General features: G+C 40.1%; 1 protein-coding gene across 1 annotated transcript in view; it reads left to right on the top strand.

Annotated features, from left to right (window-relative positions):
- ric1 (RIC1 homolog, RAB6A GEF complex partner 1) overlaps window positions 1–24,356 on the top strand; it is a 207,380-nt gene extending 183,024 nt beyond the window's left edge. The window contains exons 22-26 of the mRNA XM_072587420.1: window positions 30–319; window positions 7,349–7,537; window positions 14,490–14,667; window positions 15,105–15,293; window positions 19,974–24,356. Coding sequence (XP_072443521.1) covers window positions 30–319; window positions 7,349–7,537; window positions 14,490–14,667; window positions 15,105–15,293; window positions 19,974–20,268 — 1,141 coding nt within the window. The 3' untranslated portion in view covers window positions 20,269–24,356. The remainder of the gene's footprint in view (window positions 1–29; window positions 320–7,348; window positions 7,538–14,489; window positions 14,668–15,104; window positions 15,294–19,973) is intronic.
- The last annotated feature ends 274 nt before the right edge of the window (window positions 24,357–24,630 follow it).

The following is a 24,630-nucleotide window of genomic DNA, read 5'->3' as shown; positions in this document are numbered from 1 at the left end:
TGGAGTGTAATTCTGTGTTTTGTTTTCAGGTGGAGTAAAGATGTTGACAGTGCTGAGAATATGTACATAGATGAGATGCTTTGGCGTCATGCACGAAGACTGCTGGAAGAGATGAGGCTAAAAGATCTCAGCAGCTTTGCTGCACAGTTGGGATTTGAGCTTATTGGCTGGCTCAGCAAAGAAAGGACTCGGGCAGCTCGAGTTGAGGATTTTGTTAAGGCTTTAAAAAGACTACATAATGACTTTCTTTGGCCAGTTCCTGTTATTCCTTCCAGCTGTTTAGTAAATTCACCATTCAAAAATGGCAAATATAAAACAGGTAATAGGGAAATGTTTAAATATTCAATTTTTTTCATTTTAACATCTCTAAAACTCATTTCAAGATTATGTATTAGAGAAACAATAAAGTAGTATTAACTATCTGGTTTCCTTCTTAAAGGCAGAGTCAAATTTTCAATCCAGAGATAGCAGTCCTGCATAGAGGGATCTCTAAAAGGTTATGGTTAGAGTATTGGCAATGTACTGTCCATCCTTCTCTAAGACCTCTGAACGGAAACCATCAGGTCTTGAGGATTTTTCACTCCTCAGTTCCACTAATTTCCCCACTATCAATGATTTTCTTAAGCTAATGTTGTTTAGACCTAGTCCCTCATCCTATTTTAATTTCTTTGCAACTTCTTGTAAGCTATCCTTTTCTGCAGTGAATACTGAAGCAAAATAATTGTTCAACATGTCTGCAATTTCCCAATGGTCATTGACAATATCTTCACTCTAAGCCTGCAATGGGTCAATAGAACTCTTAACCAGCCATTTTTGCTTTATGTAATTGTAAAAGCTCCTCTAATAGTCTTTTGTGTCCCTTATAAGTTTCCTTTCATAATTCTTGGAAGCCACTCTTATAAGCCACTGTGCAGTCCTTTGTTAGTCTTAGTATTTGCCCCAACCTGTGGGGTTTGATCTATGTTTTTGCATTTTTATAGGCCCTTTCTGTCAGTTTTAACTGTCTCTAATCATCTCAAATATCCATGGATGTGTTATTGTAAGGTGAAGCTTTTCCTTCCCATGGGTGCAAACTGCTTCTGAATAGCATTAAATGTTTCTTTCAGCACTTTCCACTGTTCTTCGGTTGTTTTACCCAAACCCAAAATTCTAGTATTTGATCTTTGCTTATCTTTTATAAATGCTACGTGAAACTCAATCACGTTGTGATCACTATTTAACAAATGCTCACAAACAGCTAGATAACTAATTAAATCAGGCTCATTGCTCATTACAAATCCAGTATTGTCTATTCCAAGCCATTTTGTTGTAGAAAACACCCTCAGAACATCTAGAAGTTCACAACCTTTCTGGCAGATGTTCTTTTTTCACAGTGTGTGTTAAGATGAAAATTCCCTATTAAAACAATTCTGTCTTTGTTGCATAATTGCCTAATTTCAGCATTTATACAATTATATATAAAACCTATTGTTATGACACGAGGGTTTAAATCCCCCCCCCTCCCCACCCCCCACCCCAGTAACTTAAACCAGCAACAGAGGAATCCGTTAAAACAATTCTGTCTTTGTTGCATAATTGCCTAATTTCAGCATTTATACAATTATATATAAAACCTATTGTTATGACACGAGGGTTTAAATCCCCCCCCCTCCCCACCCCCCACCCCAGTAACTTAAACCAGCAACAGAGGAATCCGTTAAAATTCGAGAGGCAAGAATGTACTCCCAAAAATCATTATTTAAAGTAAAAATTACCAACTTTATATTTTTAAGGCCTAACAGACAATAAATACTCAACAATCATTTACAATTCCTTCCTCTGACCTATCTTTTGCTTTCCCTTCTAAAATACTACTCCAATAAAACCGCTAGTAAGATTTACAGAAAAATTAATACTTCAAAACCAGCCAGCTGTCAAAACTTCTCTTGGTATCTTCCTCTGTAGAGTTGTTCTCCAGGTCGGTGTCTATCTTTTTTTTCCTGTGCAAACTCCTCTGGTCTGGTACCTTTCAGAAAGTTCTTACCAGCAGTCTACATCTGTTGGTCTTTTGGCAGTTCTCCTCAATGGTTCAAGTTTTCCCGATCTTCTACCCCAAAACATCGGATTGTGTAATTTGGCTTTTAGTATTGTTAATATACTAAATTCACACTTGATCAGAGTTTGGTAATTTTTGGGGGGTTATAATTTAAACTGGCCGCATTTGAGTTTGTTTTTGTATCCAGGCAACCAGCTACTCTAGCTGCTGGGCCACATGTTCCATTGTAAATTCTCCAGGATTCTGTGTGCCTCTCTAAGTCCTTCACTCTCTTAAAGGTACAGTACATATCTACATCTTCATAACACTATCGTATTTTAGTTCCTTTACAATTCCTCAGATCCACTCGTATGGTTTCCACTAGGTACTTTCCCATCATTACATCTTCCCTCACCAGAAATAATGATTCTGTTTCTAATCAGTAATGCTACTTCACCCTCTCTGCTGATTTCTCTGTCCCTCTTGTAAACCTACCTGCTTTGTTTAGTTCCCTCCTAACCATCCTGCAGCCATGTCTCTAATAGCCACTGTATCGTAGTTTCCAATTTCAATCTGTGCCTGCAGCTCATTTGATTTATTAAGTATATAAAGTAGGGAAGTCATACTGCAACTTTACAAGGTGCTGGTGAAACTATATCTGGAGTGCTGCGAGCAGTTTTGGTCCCCTTATTTAAGTAAAGATATCATTTCATTGGAGGAAGTTCAGAGAAGATCTGTGGTATGGGGGGATAGTCTTATGGGCGAACAGGTTAGGACTGTACTCAAGTTTAGAAAAAGTGAGAAGTGATCTCATTGAAAAATACAGGCTTCTCAAGGGACTAGACAAGGTAAATGCTGAGAGAATGTTGCTCCTCATGGGAGAGTCTAGGACAAGAGGGCATAGTCTCAGAATAAAAGGGTGCCAATTTAAGACTGAGATGAGGAATTTCTTTTGGGGTTGAGTGTGTTTGGAGCTCCTTGCCCAAAGAGCTGTGGAGCAGAATCCTTGTGTACATTTAATGCTGAGCTAGATTCTTGTTCAGTAGGGGAATCGAGCATTATGGGAAAAGGTCAGGAAATTGGATTAAGGAATGTTGGAAGAGATATGATCCTGTTGTGTAGCCGAGGGGCTACTCCTATTTATGTTTTTTATGGTCTAAATGCTGACATAGAAAGCAGAAAAGTGATTCCAAGTGACAGACAGACTAATAATGTACAATAACTTATATTTGTGTAGCACCATTAACAAAGTCCCAAAGTACTTGATAGTTCTGTGAAGTAAATGTAGTACTCAACCACATGAGGCTTTAATAGGGTTGATGTACAAAACTTGGTCAAAGATGTAGCTTTTAATATGCTTAAAGGTAGAGTTTTTTTTCAATGTGTTCTTTGGATGTAAGCATCACAGGCAATGCCTGCATTTATTTCCCTATTTGTCATTAAGCAAATTGTCATAATGTGTCAACCTAAGCTGCCGCTGCTGCTGTTCACTTGGCATATTGTCCAGGAGATAGGCCCAGTTTTTGACCTGACAACAATGACAGAACTATGATATAGTTCCAAGACAGAATTTTGTGTCATTGGAGGTGTGTTTACAGATAGTGATTTTCTCAGGAGTCTCTTGTTTTGGCCTTTTAGCTGGCAGCAGTAATGAATTGGAAATTGCCACTGAAGGAGCATTATGAAGTTGCTGCAGTACATCTCACCGAGAATATGCACGATCTCCACTGTAAGCTGACGTTGGAGGCAGTGAACGATATAAGTGGTGGATGGTGCCGATCAACAGGCTGTTTTGTCCTGCATGTTGTCAACTTGCTCGATTTTGTTTTTCAAGCTGTACTTATCCAGGAAATTGGAAAGTACTCCTGATTTTGTGTCTAGTAGATGATAGTCATGATTTGGTTGGTGGGGAGTTGTTGTAGAGTCATGTGGCATGGAAATGGACCCTTCAGTCCAACTAGTCCATGCTGAACCATCTTCCAAGCTAAACTAGTATGACCTGCCTGTGTTTGGCCCATATCCCTCAACCTTTTCCTGTTCATGTACTTTGCCAAATGATTTTTAAACATTGTAACCTGTATCCACCACTTCCTCTAGCAGTTCATTCAACCACTAACCACTCTGTTTTAAAACAAAGTTGCCCTACTGTCCTTTTTAAATCTTTCTCCTCTCACCTTAAAAATATGCCCTCTAGTTTTGAACTCACTCACTTTATGGAAAAGACCTTTGCTATTCACCTTATCTATGCCCTTCATGATTTTATAAACCTCAGTGAGGGTGGAGACAGAGATGGACTGTACACGTGACACTTCTGTTTGAAGAATTTGCTCAGTTTCAGCTTTGTCTTTGAACTAATATGCTGGATTCTCCAATCATTAGATTACTTAGTGTGGAAACCGGCCCTTCGGCCCAACAAGTTCACACCAACTCGCCGAAGTGCAACCCACCCAGACCCATTCCCCTACATTTACCCCTGCCCCTAACTCTACAGGCAATTTAGCATGGCTAATTCACCTAAACTGCACATTTTTTGGGGGGAGGAAACCGGAGCACCCGGAGGAAACCCACGCAGACACGGGGAGAATGTGCAAACTCCACACAGTCAGTCACCTGAGGTGGGAATTGAGCCCGGGTCTCTGGCGCTGTGAGGCAGATGATTTATAGCACACCACCCAAATGTGTTCACAGCATTTTTCACTAGAAGTGGGAGGACTGTAGAGGTTTGATCAGATCTATTGGTTGTGAAATTGTTTAATTCTTCCTATTGCATTTTTTTTCAACTGTTTGGCAGGTTCGTTGACCTGTATTGTCAATTCAACGTGCTGACGTCCCGGTTTTAGGTATCCTGCTACAGTAGCCTCCTACACTCATTGTTGAACTAGAGTTGATATCTGACTTGATGGTAATGGTATGTGGGCTGAGAAGTTATGATTGTTAGCAGTTCTGATTGTGATGACAAATTGCTGAGTATGGAGGAACATGAATTTGTTCTTAGGCAAAATGGTTGGTGGTAATTGGCAGGAGGTTTTCATGCTTGTGTTTAACCTGATGCCTTGAAACTTCATGGAGATCTGGAGTCAACGTTAAGGACTCCTAGGACCTCTCCATCATAATTCCATTGCTTGTTGTATAGGATTTATTCAGTCATGGTAATAGAAGACACTGGTATATCGGCCTCAACAGTATGATTCTTCGAGTATGACTCAAACTGTTGCGTGACTTGACTGTAGGTCACCCTCTCAATTTTGGCACAAAATCCGAAATGCTATTGAGCATGATTTTTAAGGGTTGAGTGGTTAGGGTGTACCTTTGCCATTTTCGTTGCTCAGTTTGATGCTGGATCACCTGTCCAGTTATCATAGTAGTGTTTTGATGTGAAAGATGACAGTTCCAACCATCATGCCAACACCGCTCATTAAATGAGCATCATTACCTGGTTGCCAATCCCTTACTTTTTTATTCATACCACTGCATGCTACATTTGTCCAAAGCATCTAATACCCTCTTAATACCGCAATTAAATCTGCTTCCACCACACTTTTCAAGCAGTGCATTCCATTGCCTAACTACTCAGTGAAAATGTTTTCCTTACTTCACTCTTGCTTATTTTGCAGATTAGTTTAAATCCGTGCTGTATTGTATTTGTTCCATTGAGTGGGAGCAGTCTCTGTTCATCTACCCTCTTCAGCCCACCACTGGTTTTGAAAAGTTCTATCGATTTTCTCTTAGATGTGTTCAGTCCAAGGGGAACAGAACCAGTTTCTTCAATCTGTCCTCATAACTGAAATTCCTCATCCTGAAATCACTCTTGAAAACTGCCTCTGCATACTCACTAATGTGTTCACATCTTTCCTATAAAGTGGAGCTCAGAACTGTACATAATAAGTCATATTTTTGTATCAAACCAGTGCAGAAAATCTCTGTGACTTGCTAGCTCATTTGAGAGGGAAGTTAAGTGAATCATTTTGCTGTGGGCCTAGTCACATGTGTAGGTCAGACTGGGTAACATGAGTAGATTAATGGGACATTAGTGAATCATGTAGGCTTTATGACAATCCGTTCAATTCACAAGTACTGTTAATGAAACCAGGATTTTATTCCAGATTTATTAAAGCGTTGAATTTAAGTTTCCCCCAGCTACCTTGATGATTAGAACTAATTGGTGTTTCTGCAGCATTAATCCGATGCTATACGTTAGTAGTCCAATAAAATTGCCACTGTGATACCATTGAGAGGCAGTGAAGTTAGGGAGGGAATTCCAGAGTTTAACTGGGGCAGGTGGGACCTAAGCAATATAATGTATTTAGTAGTGCAGTGTTTATTTTAATGGACTAGCACCTTAATGTCCAGAGTTCAAATTCCACCCTGCAACGTATTGGCTGTTGCTAATAAAAATGGTCATGAAAGCTGATGATTATCTAATTAAAATCGAAGTGCTTTGCTGATATCCTAGCCAATCACATGATTATAGTCAAAATACAGAATTAAACCTTATTGCCCCAGCAAAAACTGGATCATGACAAGGCACATAGGACTAATTGATTTGTCCATTTAGAGATGACACAGGCAAATGATTCTTATTCTAAGCCACTCTGTTATCACTCATCCTTGGTAACCTGAATAATTGAGAGGTATAAATCATAGTACATGACAGCAAACCATTTGTTCTTTATTGAGATACCTTGAAGTGTTAGAAGCAAATACTTTTAATTTGATTTTTGTGTAAACAGAATGTGGGTGATGTTGGTGAGGACCCATTTCTTGCCTATTCCTGTTTTCCTTAAGCTCATGTTGGGCAGTGTTCATGAACTATTGCACTTTCTTTGGTAATGTTACTCCCACAATGATATTGAAGAGAAGGTTCTGGAATATTGACTAGTGAGAAGGAACTGTTGAAGATCAGATGGTGTGATACTTAATATTTCCTCAAAAGTTGTTGCAGTGGTGCAACAAATGGAGGTTATGTGGCTGCTAAACTTTAAGTCCTTGCTTTCAGGATCTGTTCCTGTGATGAGTACCTTGCGAATGATTTTGCAAAAAAGACACAAATGCTAATGTGTGAGGAACACTTATTTTTTCCTCCGTATTCTGTATTAACTAGGGAAAAAAGACCAAATTATAATAGCCACATAAAAAGCCAATAAGGTTCCTTGGAAAATGTAAAATATCATAATGTGTGCACCTTGATGTAATGTGATATTGAGCAGTTGTGAATTACATTAAGGTTGATAGTCGGTATCTTGATTCAAAAGAGAAGCAAATATTTGAAGTTATATGCGTAAAACAAAATTAACTAGTGAGCACCAATAGGATCTTTGTTTTAACTTTCTGCAGTTGGAGAACAGTTTCTTAACTCTCAGTCAACTGAGCCTTTTGTAACCAGTGATTTGGAGAGTGGAGTCATAAATGCACATGCTGGCCACATCTGCCTTAGCCTTAATACTGCACACACGCAAACAGATTCTGGCTCATTGCAAGGACCTCAGACGCAAGATGCAATTCTGTCACCATTACTTTCAAAAGGTAAGTAAGCATTTCTTACTATGAAAATATGAATTAAATAGTCAGAAAAGCACAGCCAAATGTAGGTATTAAGTCTGTCTGTATTTGTGTTGTCCTTTTTGAATTTACTAAGTCAATTTTTAATCAAAACAGAAGAATAATTTATACCAAATTTAACAAGTTACAGACTTAGTGGAGTCTAAGTGAGACAAGAAATGGAATTAAAATGTTTTAGCTTACTTTATTGACTAGAGGTAGAAATATATGTGGTGCTGGAAAAACACAGCAGGCCAGGCAGCATCCAATGAGCAGGAGAATCGATGTTTCGGGCATAAGCTCTCCTTCAGGAATGAGGCTGGTGTGCCAAGTGGGCTGAGATAAAAGATTCGGGGGGAGGGAATTTGGGGGAGGGGCGCTGGGAATACGATAGGTGGAAGGAGGTGAGGGTGAGAGTGATAGGCCGGAGAGAGGGTGGGGGCAGAGAGGTCAGGAAGAAGATTGCAGGTCAAGAGGGCAGTGCTGAATCCGGGGGTTGGGACTGAGATAAGTTGGGGGGGGAGAGATATGGAAGGATCCATTGCGGCCTTGGAGGGAGGAGGTGTGGGCGCAAGTTTTGCACTTCTTGTGGTTGCAGGGGAAGGTGCCGGGAGTGGAGGTTGGGTTGGTAGGGGGTGTGGACCTGACGAGGGAGTCATGGAGGGAGTGGTCTCTCCGGAACGCTGATAGGGGTGGGGAGGGGAATATAACCCTGGTGGTGGGGTCTGTTTGGAGGTGGCGGAAATGATGGAGGATGATACGATATATCCGGAGGCTAGTGGGGTGAAAGGCGAGGGCCAGTGGGGTTCTGTCCTGGTGGCGATTGGAGGGGCGGGGTTCAAGGGCGGAGGTGCGGGAAGTGGAGGAAATGCTGTATTTTTCCAGCACCGCACCTTTCAACTCTGGTCTCCAGCATCTGCAGTCCTCACTTTCTCCTAGAGGTAGAAATATGACAAAGGTAACTGACTATATGATGACCCTCATAGAAGAACAAAGGAATAGAGAACACTAGATTTCTGAAATGAATCATCAAATGCTAAATGCTCTGCAGTTCTGGCAGCATTTATGGTGAGAGAAAGAGTTAATATTTCAGGTTGATTGACCTTGCATCAGAACTTAAAACATTAGAACATAGAACATTACAACACAGCACATGCCCTTCATCCGTCGATGGTTTCACAGGTCGGTGCAACAATCTAAAGCCCACCTAACCTATACTGTTCCATTATCATCCATATGTTTATCCAATGACCATATAAATGCCCTTCATGTTGGCGAGTCCACTATTGTTGCAGGCAAGACATTCCACGCCCTTAATCTGAGTAAAGAAACTACCTCTGACATCTGTTAATATCTATCACCCCTCAATTTAAAGCTATGTCCCATCATGCTAGCTATCACCATCCGAGGAAAAAGGCTCTCACTGTCCATCCTATCTAATCCTCTGATCATCTTGTGTGTCTCTATTAAGTTACCTCTTAACTTTCTCTCTAACGAAAACAGCCTCAAATCCCTCAGTCTTTCCTCATAAGACCTTCCTTCCATACCAGGCAACTTCCTGGTACATCTCCTCTGCATTCTTTATAAAGCTTCCACATCCCTCCTATATTGCAGCGACCAGAACTGTATGCAATACTGCAAGTGCAGCCGCACCAGAGTTTTGTACAGCTGCAACATGACCTCAAGTGCGAAACTCAATTTTTCTACCAATAAAAGCTAACACACCATATGCCTTAACAACATTATCAACTTGGGTGGCAACTTCCAGGGATGTATGCACATGGACACAGATCTCTGTGCTTATCCACACTACCAAGAATCTTACCATTAGCCCAGTACTCTATATTCCTGTTACTCCTTCCAGAGTGAATCACCTCACACTTTTCCGCATTAAACTCCATTTGCCACCTCTCAGCCCAGCTTGCAGCTTGCCTATGTCCCTCTGTAACCTGCAACATCTTTCTGCACTGTCCACAACTCCACCAACTTTAGTGTCATCAGCAAATTTACGAGCCTATCCTTCTATGCCCTCATCCAGGTCATTTATAAAAATGACAAAAAACAGTGACCCCACTAGTAACGGAAGTCCAGGATGAACATTTCCCATCAGCCATCACCCTTTGTCATCTTACAGTTAGCCAATTTCTGATCCAAACCGTTAAATCACCCTCAATCCCATGCTTCTGTAATTTCTGCAGTAGCTTACCCTGAGGAACTTTATCAAACGCTTTACTGAAATCCATATGCACCAAATGAACTGCTTTACCCTCATCCACCTGTTTGGTCACCTTCTCAAAGAACTCTGTAAGGTTTGTGAGGCACAAACTACCTTTCACAAAACCATGTTGACTGTCCCTAATCAAATTATATCTTCCAATCTCTTATAATCCTTTCCAAAACTTTGCCCACAACAGATGTAAGGCTCACTGGTCTACAGTTACCAAGGTTGTCTCTACTCCCCTTCTTGAACAACAGGACAACATTTGCTATCCTCCAATCTTCTGGCATTATTCCTGTAGACAATGATGACATAAAGATCAAAGCCAAAGGCTCTGCAATCTCCTCCCTAGCTTCCCAGAAAATCATAGGATAAATCCCATCCAGCCCAGGGGACTTAACTATTTTCACACTTTCCATAACTGCTAACATCTCCTCCTTATGAACCTCAAACAGTCTAATAGCCTGTATCTCAGTATCCTCCTCGACACTGTCTTTTTCCTGTGTGAATACTGACAAAAAATATTAATTTTATGTCCTTCCTATCTCTTCAGACTCCAAGCACAACTTCCCACTACTGTCCTTGACTGGCCCTGATCTTACCCGAGTTGCTCTTTTATTCCTGGCATACCTATAGAAAGCTTTAGGGTTTTTGTTGATCTTACCTGCCAAAGACGACTTATGTCCCCTCCTGGCTCCTCTTAGCTCTCTCTTTAGGTCCTTCCTGGCTAACTTGTAACTCTCAAGCATCCTAACTGCGCCTTCACATCTCATCTTTACATAAGCCTCCTTCTTGTCGAGATTCAACTTCTTTTGTAAACCACAGTTCCTTCGCTCGACCACTTCCTCCCTACCTGACAGGTACATACTTATCAAGGACATGCAGTAGCTGTTCTTTGAACAAACTCCACATTTCAATTGTACCCATCCTATGCATTCTAAATGTCACCTAGTCGCATCACAATTTCTTTTCCTCCAGCAGTAACTCTTGCCCTGCGGCATATACCTATCCCTTTCCATCGCTAAAGTAAACATAACCGAATTGTCACTTTTTACGCACCTCTCTTACTCCACAGTACTTCCAGATTGTTGAGCACTTAATAGATTTAAAGCTTTAATTTTGTGTTATGCCTGTTGTACTTGTAACATATGAGATGTACCTTGCAACTTATCAAAAATATTTGATGATCTGAGATATAAAAACATGTTTGTATCTTTCCTGTTTGCTGATGAAATATCAGTTGACTGAATATAGAAACTTTATTGCCTTTACAGTGCTTCTGCTAAATGTTGGCTGTCTTTTGAATTATTTAATATCTACTGCACAGTGGTTTCAGGATTTGAAGGGAAGGTATTTTTGATATGTAAAGCCTCTGTTTAGAAAATTCAAACTACTGGGAGTGCATTGATCCCATACTGTTGCTAAAACACAGTTTCAAAAGATTAGATACTTCTCTTCAGAATTATATCATATGATTAGTTTTTGAGCACATTGAGGTCAAGGAACCACAAAGAGATAGGAGTTTAGTTCCCTTTGTCCCAGCTAACTGTAGTGATCTTATAGCTAAATTTCACTCACTCCATTCCTGTTGAATTCCTTTTGGAGAAATAATAATTTCTGTGTCTGATTTTTGCTTGCATTCTCAGAATATTTTTTCTGCTGTGCATTTTCTGAACATTAAGGACCAATTATCTGGACTCTGCCCTCACAGAGTTCCGTGGAATTTAGTGTTGGGACAACTGTTCACATTATACATTAACGACCTGGATAAAGGAACTGAGCGCATTGTTGCTAATCTTATAGATGACACAAAGGTGGAGGAAGCAGGGAGGCTGCGGAAGGGATTTGGATAGGCTAAGTGGCAGATGGAATACAGTGTGGGAAAGGAAGAATAGAGGCTTAGGCTGTATTCTAAATGGGGAAAGATTTTGGAAATCTGAAGCAAGGGTAGTGTTAAGAGAATCTGATGACAAAATTCCTAAGATTAATAGCAATTTACTTTGGCAGTTAGGAAACAAATGTACCGTTAGCATTCATTTTTAGAGGGCTAGAATACAAGAGCAAGACTGTACTATTGAAGTTGTATAGTACTTTGGTCAGATTGCATTTGTAATATTGTGAGCAGTTTTGGGCCCTGTATCTTGGGAAGGATGTGCTGGTGTTGGAGGGTGTCCAAGGGTGTCATTTCGTGGCTAGTTGGTGTTCATGGATGCGGATCGTTAGCTGTCTTCCTGTTTGTCCTATGTAGTGTTTTGTACAGTCCTTGCATGGGATTTTGTACACTACATATGAAACGACACGACCAGCTATCCCTAGTAGCCACACATGCAGATGACAAGCAACATGAATTCGACTGGGACAACACTACTATTATAGGACAAGCCAAACAGAGAACAGCCAGGGAATTCCTAGAGGCATGGCACTCATCCACAGATTCAATCAATAAGCACATCGATCAGGACCCAATATACCGGCCACTGCAACAGACAGCTGGAACTGACAACCGGAAGCGGCAGATTCAAACCACTACAAATGCTGGAGGAAAGATCACAGAAGTGCTTCACAGGAGCCTCCCAAGCACTGAGGATGTCACCTAGACAGGGGACGAAACGTCTGCAACACAAATTCCCAGCTCGGCGAACAGAACCACAACAACGAGCACCTGAGCTACAAATCTTCTCACAAACTTTGAATCTATTAAATCTATTACAGACATCTATTACAAGCTGACCACCTCCCACAGCTGCCTAGACTACACTTCCTCCTACCCTATCTCCTGTAAAAACGCCATCCCTTATTCCCAATTCCTCTACCTTCGCTGCATCTGTTCCCAGGATGACCAATTCCACCTCAGAAAGTCCCAGATGGCCACCTCCTTCCATGATTGTAACTTCCCTTCCCACATGTTTGATGATGCCCTCCAGTGCAAATCCTCTACTTCATGCACCACTGCCCTTGAACTCCACCTGTCCCAACGTGACAAGGACAGAACCCCCTGATTCTCACCTTCCACCCCACCAACCTCCACATACATCGCATCATCCTCCACCACTTCCACCACCTCCAAACATACCCCACCACCAAAGATACATTTCCCTCCCCTGTCAGCTTTCCGGAGAGACCATTCCCTCTGCAACTCCCTGGACAGGTCCACGCTCTCCCTCCCCACCAGCCCACACCCTACTCCTGGCACCTTGCCCTGCCGCCACCACAGAAAGTGCAAAACCTGTGCCCACACCACTCCCTTCACCTCCGTCCAAGGCCCCAAGGGATCCTTCCACATCCGTCAGAAAGTTTACCTGTACCTCTACGAATGTCATCTACTGCATCCATTGCACCCGGTGTGGTCTCCTCTACACCGGGGACTCGGCACCCCTTCTTGCAGATCATTTCAGAAACATCTCTGGGACACCTGCATCCACCAACCCCCCCCGCCCCGTGGCTGAACACTTCAACTCCCCTCCCCACTCCGTCAAGGACATGCAGGTCCTGGGCCATCTCTACTGCCAAATGGTTACCACTTGACACCTGTCGGAAGAACACCTCATATTCCACCTTGGGACCTTGCAACCACATGGGATAAATGTGGATTTCAACAGCTTCCTCATTTCCTTTCCTCCCCAACATTATCCCAGTCCCAAGCCTCCAACTCAACACTGCCCTCCTGACCTATCCATCACTCCCCCTCTGACCTATCACCTTCTCCCTCACCTTCATCCACCTATTACTTTCTCAGCAACTTACCCCCCCATCACCACACACCTCCCATTTATCTCTTAGTTCCTCCCCGCCCGCCCACAGGCCTCGTTCCTGATAACGATCTTATGCCCGAAACGTCAATTCTCCTGCTCCTCAGATACTGCCTGACCTACTGTGCTTTCCCAGCAACACATTCTCGATTCCGATCTCCAGCATCTGCAGTCCTCACTTTCTCCTAGAATACTGAGAGGCCTGGACAGAATGGATGTGGTGAAGATGTTTCCATGAGTAAGAGAATGAGGACCAGAGGGCACAGTGTCGAGGCAAAGGTGTAATTCTTTTAAGAACTGAGATGAGGAGGAAATCTTTCAGGTAGAACTAAGGAATTTATTGCCATAAAAGATTGTGAAGGCCAAGTCATTAAGTGTATTTAAGACAGAGATAAATAGTTTCTTGACTTTTTTTTAAGGGATCAAGAGTTACTGGGAGAAGGCAGGAGAATGGAACTGAGAAACATATCAGCCATGTTCAAACGATGGAGCAGACTCAATGGGCTGAGTGGCTTAATTATGCTTCTCTATCTTATGGAATGTCCGTGTATTCTCAAGAATAACACCCACTACTTTTGTATTTTTAGTGAGAGGTAAATGTTTGCACTTGGTTAAGTTCAGGAAATGCTTGTGATGTGGAATTTAAATTTCGTTAGCTATTGAGGCAGACCTTAACTAATTCTGTTTCATAATGGAAGTCCTACCTGCAGTGTGCATGGAACCAAATAAAATTTTTATACATATATTCCTCACTTATTGTTCCCATGCCAACTTTTCCATGATTTAGTCATTAGATCTTCCTGTGACAGCTAAGAGAACAAGGGAACTTGAAACTTCTTTCTCATGTTTTATATTTGCTCTGTAACTGTTCTTATTAGCATCTGTAGATGTGGCAAATAATATGAAAAACTTAATGAATGTCATCAAACTTTCTTGGTCAGTTAAATGATTTGTTTTGTTTGACTTTTAGGTGATGAATGCAGTATCGGGTCAGCGACTGATCTTACAGAAACCAGTTCTATGGTAGATGGTGACTGGACTATGGTGGATGAAGGTTTTTCTGCACTCAGTCTAACACAGTCTGATTTGGAATATATATCAATGGAGTTGGCCAACAAAGGCCCTCGCAAGTCACAGGTTCAGTTAAGGTAACTAACAGTAATTGTATTTTGTTTTATAAATCCAAATCCACTGGTTCGAAGAGCATTTCTAAAACTCCATGCGAAAACAGGTACTTTTACTTGCGTAGGTATAATAAATTAAAGGGTCAAGCATTCCAGGCAGTTTTCTCAATCAAGAGTAGCCAAACAAAATTTTTAAGGGTTACAGGAATTCAAGGATTCTTCCTAAAGCGATGAATAATATTAGTTTGGAGACTGTGGGAATAACAGGGTGATTTAATATTCTTAAATATGTTAAAGATTATACTTACAGCTAAAATTTTTTAATGTATTTTGGAGTAATAAAAAAATTAGCAGAAATAAATGTTTAAAAATTATGCAGTCCCAAAGTTAGAAGTTTTGGAGGCTCACTTCCTACAGTTACCTGTGTTGCCTCTCTCTGACTGGACTGTTTGTTCTTTCAGGTATCTGATGCACATTTTTATGGAAGCTGGCTGTTTGGAGTGGTGTATGATTATAGCCCTTATTCTTCGAGATTCTGCTGTGATCTGTCAGATAATCAGTTCAATCCAACACTCTGAGGTTCCCACGGACATTTTGCAGGGTATAAAAAGTGGGATGCTAGCTGTGGATGGATGGGCTTTAGCAGATTGGTAAGTGAAGTGCAGTAAACCTAGCAGAGCCTATTCATAACTACATTTAAGATTTTCAAAGAATAAAATGATTTCAAGTGATGCTTCTGCTTCTATTAGTTTTAATTTGCTGCACCAAAATTAGAATCTTGATGAAGTCAAATGCAACGTATTTGGTTTGGGCAGCCGTAAAGTACAGTAATCAGATGGGGAAGTCTTGCTATAACTGTACACAGCATTGGCGAGACAATATCTAGAGTACTGCATACAATTTTGGCTGCATTGGAGAGCTGGGTTCACTAAATTGATTCCTTACAAGGAAAGGTTCAACAGACTGGACTGTAGCCATTACAATTTAAAAGATGCAAAAGTGATCTTATTGAAGCTTTTAAGATACCAGGAGCACTTAAGAATTCCTGTTGAGAATGTGTGTTTGTTTGGTGAGGGAGACCAAAATGGCTGGGGGAGGAGTGGGGGAAGGTGTGTAGGGCGTGCGCACAGTTTCAAAGGGAACGATTTCCAGCAAAAAGTAATAGAGTTGTAGAGCTTTACAGTACCGAGAAAAGGTCTTTTGGCCCTCCATGTCTGCCACAGTCATCAAGGACTCTAATCTGACGTTCCAACATTTGGCCCACAACCTTGTAAGCTGTGATATTTCAAGTGCTCATCTAAATATTTCTGGAATCTCTTAAGGGTTTCTGCCTCTCCCATTCATTTTCGGCAGTGAGTTTCAGATACCTGCCATCCTCTGCATGAAAACGTCTCCTTAATTCCTCTAAAATTCCTGCTCCAGACCTTGAAACTGTCCCCTAACTTTTGACTCCTCTACTAAGGGGAAAGATTTCTCCTAATCTACCCTATCTACATCCTTCATGTGATGTACGCCACATTCCACTTTCCCCTCACTTTTTTCTGTTCTAAGGAAAATATTCACAGCATATCTAATCTCTCTCCATCGGCGAATTATAGTCGCCAAAATCTCAAACCTAATCATCTGATATATCCTCCATTCTCCTGTTATTGTCAAGTCAGGTGATCGACCCTGCTTCAATGAAGAGTGCAGAAGGACATGCCAGGTGCAGCACCAGGCATAACTAAAAGTGAGGTGTTAACCTAATGAAGCTACAACATAGGGTTACTTGTATGCCAATCAGAAGGCACAGCATGCACAAACAGGCATAAATGATCCCACTGTCAATGAATCAGAAGCTAACAAGGTCTAAGCTCACATCCAGTAGTGGTGGTAGACAAATAAATAATTCCTCTGGAGAGAGAGTTCCATGAGTAGCCCCATTTTTAATGGTGGTGCAGCCCATCACATCATTGCAGAAGGTCAGGCTGAAGCATTTGAAGCAGTCATCATCCAGAAGTGCCAAGTGCATAATCCATCTTGGCTTCCTGTGGAGGTCAACAGCATCTCGCATACCAGCCTTAAGAAAAATTGGGTTGCTCCATGTGAAATCAAAGAATTGCTAAAGACATAGAATACTGCATGGGCAATGGGCCCAGACAAAAGTCTGCCAATAATACTTCTGTCGTAGGAATTTGTGATCCCCTGGCCAAGCTATTCCTGGGCATCTGCAATGCTAGCAGTGTGGAAAATTGTGCTTTACACCAAGCAAGGCAAATCCTAGCTGGCTAGTTACTGCCCCATCTGTCTGCTTTTCATCAGTAAACTGATGGAAGGGGCCATCTTAAATACTGTCAAGCAATAATTTGCTCATTTCTGCCAGGGCCACTCACCTCTTGATCTCATTACAACCTTGGTTCAAACATAGGCAAAAGAGGAATCTTCAGAGGTGTGCTGAGAGTGACTGTCCTTGACATCAAGATAGCATTTGACCAGTAATGGCACTAAGGATCTCTAGCAAAACTGGAATCAATGAGAATTGGGTAAATTCTCCATTAGTTGAAGACTTGCCTGTTAAAAAGGAAGCCGATTGTGGTTGTTGCAGGTCAATCCTCTCAACCCCATGGCACCTTTACAGGATCTCTTCAGGGTAGTGTCCTGGGCCCAACTATTTCCAGCTGCTTCTTTCAATAGTTACATTCCATCATGACAAAAATGGAGATGTTTGATGATTACACAGTGATCACCAGTCACTATTCCTCATAGGCTGAAGAAACCCATATCCACGTGCAGCAAGACTTAAGGCAGCATCCAGGCTTGGTTTGAACTCCGCAAAGATATTTGCCACTTAAATGTCAGGCAATAGTGAAAGGCCATTGCTATATCCCCAACTATCAGATTTCTGGTGGGTTACTCATGCAAAAACTGAATTGGACCATCTAATTACTGTGACTATGAAACAGGTCAGAGGTTAGGACTTCTAATGGCAAATAAATTGCCTCCTGTGTCCTAATGCCTGTTCATCATCTAAAAGGCACAATTCAGGAGAATTATGGAGTACTCCCCACTTGGCTGAATGGATACAACCTTAATGATTGTTCAGTGTGTTTGGTTACCTTTAACAACTGTACACCTAATCACCTTTAACAGTCACTTCCTCACCATTTGACCTGTGAAGGTAGTTTGTGCTACTTACAAGATCCACTGCACAAACTCACCTCGGCTATTTGAGCAGCACCTTTCAAAATCACAATATCTGCTGCTTGGAAGGTCAAGGACAACAGTTGAATGTAGCACCACCACCTACAGGTTCTCCTTTAAATCTTATACAATCCTTACTGGGAAGTACGTTGCCGTTCTTTCACTGTCCTTGGGTCAAAATCCTGGAATTCCATTCTTAACAGCAGTGTTAGGGTGTCCCTAAACTCCATGGACTGTAGTGGTTCAAGAAGACATCTGACCACCACCACCACCACCAGGGCTATTCAGGACGTGCAATAAACGTCAGCCGAGACAATGATACCCATACCCCAGCCAAGCCAATGATACCCGCACCCTATCAAACTATAGGTGTAATGAGCCGAAAAATGGGCATTCTGTGCTGAGTCATTCTGTATGATTCTGTCAAGCATATAACTTAGTAATCGAAATATACTACTAATTGTGTCCTCCACATTCCGATCTAAAAATTGCATTCATGAAATATAATCAGCATGTTTCTATCGATCTGTTTTAATGAGCTTCATGTTGAAAATGTAAAAGGTTTTATGGTGCGATGGGTCGCATTTCAGCATCTGACCCAGCAGCTCCTGTTTAGAGTCTTGCTCTAGAGGACTTGATGGCCAGGCAAGGTGCATTCATAATGTTGTTAAACAAGCCATATATCAACCTATGAATCTTCAAATTTAACTGCGTAAATGGTAGCCAATGAACCAGGAGAATCTCTGAGCTGGCTGTGCCTGATGTGGAGTAGCAAATCTCAACCTCTGGTGACAGGCTAGTAACAGTCAGGAAAAACTAGCCATGGAAACAGAAGTATGCACATGCTTTGTCTGCCTCATGTCAATAGATACTTGAAGTCCTCTGTTTTGAGAATGTTTTAAAAAAAACAATATTCTTGTTGCACCAGAATTACATTAAAAATCCATCTTTTAAAATTAAGTAGAGGTTTCAATTTTTCTGTAGTTCAGAATATCTTCAGAATAAGTAACTAGAGAGAACAGTTTCCAGGTTAACAAGTGGACCCCATAGGTCTTCAGAGTTCCGACAGTCTGCAGTCAGGTGAACAATGAGCATACTGGGCCAGATATGTCGAGGAGTGGCAAACTCTGCCACTTTGACCCTTCTCTTTACAAAAGGAGAGAGCTCTATTTCTGATCAGCGATTCCAATTGAGGCTCCTTCAGAAATGATTCTTATAGTTCTCTTGTAGTGGCCTGCTGTAGGTATGGTGTGTGAGGCAAGTATAGCGTCAGTTGAATAGATACTCAGAAGTTAGAGTACATTTAGTTTCTCAAGAAAAGTTAGAATATTATTTAATTTCATCAAAACTCTACAAATTCTCCAATTTTTAAATGGAGTATTTAAAGTTCCAGGCATGGACGAATCGTGCACAACAGCATTCTTTAAGAGAAAATCTGATCAATATGTTAAATTCTGAGGCAAGGTTTATAATTAAACTGACAGAGATTGAGAAGAGCTTGCATATCTCCCAACCAGAATTTTCAGTTCTGCTGCACTTCCCCTCTGCTCTTTACCCAGCTTCTGGTGTGCAAAGAAGAGGCAGCTAATTCCATCAGATTTGCTGATCCTGCAAAGCCACTCAGTGCAGCTGCTGCTGTCATTCTCTCACAAACCATGTTACAAGATAGTTTCATGGTCATTGAGTGTCAGCTATTTGGGAAGTGAGCCAGCTTTAATAGACCTAAAAGGATGAGATCTGGGCATTTGGTTCATAGCGAAATGGATCAGGTTAGCCGAGTTTACATATCAACGAAGAGGATCTATATGCTACTGTATTGAAGTTTTTTGGAGTTTAAACTTCCAGATGACCTCAGTGTAATTTATTGATTTTGTCATCTTGCATCTTTTTAGAATGCATGCTGGTCTTATGTCTTTGTTTCTATGCACTTGAAGCTTGTTAGTCTGTTTTTAAATACTTCAGATGGGACTAATAGAATGAAAGGTCAACTCTGAAAATATCAAAATGTCTGTATTGATGTTTTTATGTGTAAAGAACAGCTGAATAAATATTGAGGAGAATACTACTGTTGTGTTTCACACAGTAAACATTTTCTCTCTCTCACCCTCTCTCTCTTCCACCACTACCCGCTGCTGATTTGATACTGCCAGCCCTGGATACAAGCCATTTCTGAATCGTATAAAGCCCCAGCTGCAGAAATTGAATGAGATCACAGAGGAGCAGATTCAGCCTGAAGCTTTTCAGCCTTTGAGCCGGGTCAGCATATCAAAGACAGTGGAGGCCCCCAGCTCTTGGACAGAGGACAATAGAAATGCTGCAAGTCATATTAACAGTAGCCAGAATGATGGCAGTGGGATTACCAGCAGGCCGGAAGATGACGGTCAAGAGGAAGAAGAGGAGCAGCAACTTGAGGACGAAGGGAGTTATGAGTGTTCTGTGTCATGAATTGGTTATCTTCAGACAGCTCCACTCCAAACTTTAGAAATGACAAATGAATCACTAGTGCCTTGTGTTAGTGTTGTGCACATGCCTTACTGCGTACGAGAGAAAATATGTCTCACTTAAAGGTATAGAACATCAATTTTGATGTTTCATGCTCCCTAAAAGTAAAAGCAATATCCTGGAGTCAGTTCTGGAGTTTGCTGGCATGTACACCCCCAGTCCAGAGATCACCCCTGTAAATGTGATTTATCATTCCCTGTACTCCCTGGAATAATTGAATGTCCAAGCTGCAAAATTATTAGGGAAAATTAATTAATGATAGTGAGGATGACTTATGGAAAAAATGTTTCTAAAAACAGTGATATTTTATTGCTGCATTTGTAGGTACTTGACTCCATTCCATTAATGCTTTTGCAAGATGCTCTGTGTTTCAAATGTGGTTTGATAATGCTTCTATTCTGGCATGACTGAGGGAGTCTCTCAAAGGTTCTCTCAGGACAGAGTAAAATGTCCCAAATTCCTGTTCATTTTTAGGTCAGTCCAGAGAGTTTTAAGGACACATGCTGCATATAACCGAGGTGAAAAAGCAAAATCTAAGCAATGTATTCATTGATAGTGGTTTGAGGAATGGAATAGCAGAGTGTTTGGAAGCATTGTAATATTTTTAACATCTGAATAATTTGATTTTTAAGGATGTTTGAATTTTGAGTCAAACTACAAGTTAATCTGTTATTTTTCTGTGCCCATGGTGGCTTAGAAATTCTTACATAACTGAGCCATAATGTAATGCGGAGACCTGGAAAATATATTTACCACAAGACTTTTCTATTACTCTTTTGGCATTGAGTTTTTAAACATCTATGTCTGTAAGAATAACTAAAGCCAGTGACTATTCCACAGAAAAGTTGCAAAATACAGATCTCTTGTAAACAGACAGGAGGAAAGCATGAATTTAATTTCAAAAGACAGTGTTATTCTCAATTAAGCACAAATTGCTCTTATCTTTGCAAAATAAGAGTTGATTAAAGTGCTATATTAATTGGAAAGAGGCAAGTCCTCATTTTACATATCAGTGTTCTCTTTTTCTTCTGCAGGTCCTGAATGTTGCCCCCTTACAACTTGAAGTGAGAAATGAAATATTTTTAAAATATTCTTCAATTGTATAAGATAATTAATTTCCACTTCATTTAGATTGAATACATTATTACAGGGTTCGGCAACTAAGATGTATGTTATGCAAACGTGTATACCCTTTCCACTGTGTTGATCTTAAGCTGTTAATAGGATTGTTGGAGACTTAACAAGAGTGTATACAGCCTCTTGGAGTGGATTCCTTGGAAAGTAGATGCTCTTAGATCCAAGGGTTGCTGCTTACCATGATAGAGTTGTAAAGAAAACAAGCTTCCAATACAGCCACATATATCCCCACAACTTCCTGTGATTTATTCTCAGGGGGATAAGTAAATTGTGCTTTTCACTACTTTATTCATGAGAAACAAGCTCCTGGTAACTACAATCCCCCCTAACAAAGATTCAACCATTCACTTGTCCATAGTCCTGTTGATGATCCTCCTGCATACATGTAGAAGAGAAATGAGCAGAGGCCTTTTGGGGTTGGCCTGATTCCAAGATGAAGCACCCTAGTGACAGTAGATTAGAACCAGATTTTCTTTCTGATCCAGACTCAATAATCCAATAACTGATCCACGTGGACCTTGTTTATCAATAATTCTTGCTTGGGCTGTAACATTTTTAACCTACAATGCTAACATATTTCAGGGTCTCTAACCATTTGGATGTTCCTTGGCTGTTTGGACGTGAAAAGTGGGCATGTTCCTATACAAAATGAAAATATGCACTCCATATCAAGCAAACAAATTTTAACATTAAGAGACTGTTAAACATGATATATGGATTGAACCCTCGTCTAGCCAAAAAAAATCAAAGTCAAAACAAAATCTTTTATACAATAGGTAATGGTTTACTCAAATAACCCTGCATGGGTCTTTGATGAATTGGCCACTAGTAGCGAGGAATTGTACAAATCATGCTGCTTAGCACTTATTAACTTGGTTCCCCAGTTATTGAATATTTTACTGACAGATTGCATTGTCTTCAGAAAAACTGATCACTGTTTATATGTGGTGTAAGACACATGCACAACATTTGTACAAGACTCTTGTGTTCAAGTTGATTTTAAAACCTGCTGTGTTGGTGCTTTAGGAATTTTTGTATAGATCTTTTTTCTTAAAAAAAAGTGCATTTCAAATTCTGTGTAATGTATAATCATTAACCTCACTGCTCTTGCAGAAGCTGTTTATATTGTACAGTGTTCAGGCAGAATTCCTCGTTTATGCATGTGTTGCATGAGTCTACAGCATCTGTCACACATTAGGAACTGTGATTTTGATTGAATTTGAATTTGGTACCCTATTGTGAGATCTTTTGTGTGATTTGATTGTAAAATAAATACCATTGCTTTGTAGAGAGGGCTGGAAATGACCCTTCTGAAAATTATGCATTATCATTCAAACTATTTTAAATGTTTGAGTTTAGAAATGCTTTTATTTATTCTTTTTCAAAAAGTAACTCAAGCTTTTGTTCTAAATGCAAAAGGTATTTTTATGTAAATATAATAAAGCTAAATAATCATGTTTATACTTGCTAGTTAGGACCTAGCAAGATGTACATTAAATATGAATGGCAACAAGCAGCATTTTTAATAGCTTTTAATAAAAGCTGTCATAACTAAAGCTTGATTAAGATATTGATCCATTTTCCAGGGAATAGACCCGCACACTGATTAATTTCCTACTCTGAGTTGTTTGAATAGAGTGCTGCAGTGTATGATCTCATGTAGTGGTACTGCCTTCGTAGCTGTTTCCTTGCATTTTAATTCAGTTATAATTAAAAGTACCTGAAACAGTATTAAAAGACAAAGATAGCATATGTTTGTTACAGTGCAATTTGAACAAAAAATGCAAAGGTTGCTTATTTTATACAACAGAAAATTGAGTAGTCTATTTTTATAGCTAAGCTGAATTTAATTGAATTTTTAATGTGGACCAAATTAGTAACCCAGCCCTCAAACAGTAAGTAGTACATTAATTGTAACTGTATTGAACACAAGCTTCTTTTACGCCCATATTCGCAAGTCAAAAGATAATTATTTAAAGGGTAATATCTCCTTTAAAAGGAATTTTTTAAAAGAGCTTTATTTTGTTTAATGTGGTCCCAGTGATTAGAATGCAGAAAGAGTTGAGACTGAATTCATATTGTACATGGACCATACAGAAGAGCTGACTGTCTATTGCAGTATGGATATTAAACTAAGTGCATTGACTGGTGAATGAACCCAAGAATTAGCTAGGCAAACTGAAGCCAGATCCTTAACAAAATTTGAAGTGGATTGGATGTCATAAGTACACACTCTATGGTTAATTATACTTTGGAATATCTTGCCTGTTTTCTGAGCATTTATGTTTTTTATGCACCGTAACACCTTCATATTTAATTGTAACATTGTTTAAAATTACTTACATTTGAAAGTAATTTTTTGTACTTTTTCCACTAATTTACACAATATTCAGTGTAAAGAATATATATTTACACAGTTAGTTAATGTGACCACAAAATAACTGATGCGTTAACTTCTGACAATACCGCAAATCTAATTGGCAGCGATCCAAAGAACATTTATATTGAGACGGTAGTACCAGTGTTAAGAATTTTTCACCAAAGTTCTACATGTTGCAAATGTGATCTGAAGCAATTTTTATACTTGAAATACTGGTATAAAAAATTCAACAGTAAAATACCCTCCTTACTTTCCAGTTTTGTTTATCTTGACACCTATTAATACATGGACAAGATGATTAACAATGACACAGTTTGCCAGTTGAACGTGTTCTGTCTTAACCTCATCAATGACTTAGCAACATAGGCATGAACCTAGACTTATTTTTGCAATGATCATTGATGAGGTTTCAGTGCGCAGTGCTACTTTGTGGCAGTTCTCATCTGTAGTACTTTGGAAATTATTTGCTATTCTTATTTTTTGTCACATGTACAAATTCACAGCAATAAACAGTTTTGATCATAGAAGTGTTCTTGTTTTAAGGTGATTCTGAAATATATTTATTTATTTAAGCTCTTAGCAGTGTATGATTTTATAGTAAGACATCAGCTATTCATAATCTACAAATTGTCTCAAAACCACACTTTATATTTTTAAGGAAATGTCAAAACCTTCAAAGCCTTGAGCTGTGAAACAGAATTTTGACTGAAGTTTGGGATATGTAACGTTGATTTTAGATGATAACGTGATTATCTTCTCGACTGTGATGGTTCCCTTCTCACAGGACA

The sequence above is a fragment of the Chiloscyllium punctatum genome, chromosome 2 (genome assembly GCF_047496795.1).
Source record: "Chiloscyllium punctatum isolate Juve2018m chromosome 2, sChiPun1.3, whole genome shotgun sequence".
In the NCBI taxonomy this organism is placed as follows: Eukaryota; Metazoa; Chordata; class Chondrichthyes; order Orectolobiformes; family Hemiscylliidae; genus Chiloscyllium; species Chiloscyllium punctatum.
Note: the sequence above shows the minus strand (reverse complement) of the source record. Positions and strands in the feature narration are given on the sequence as shown.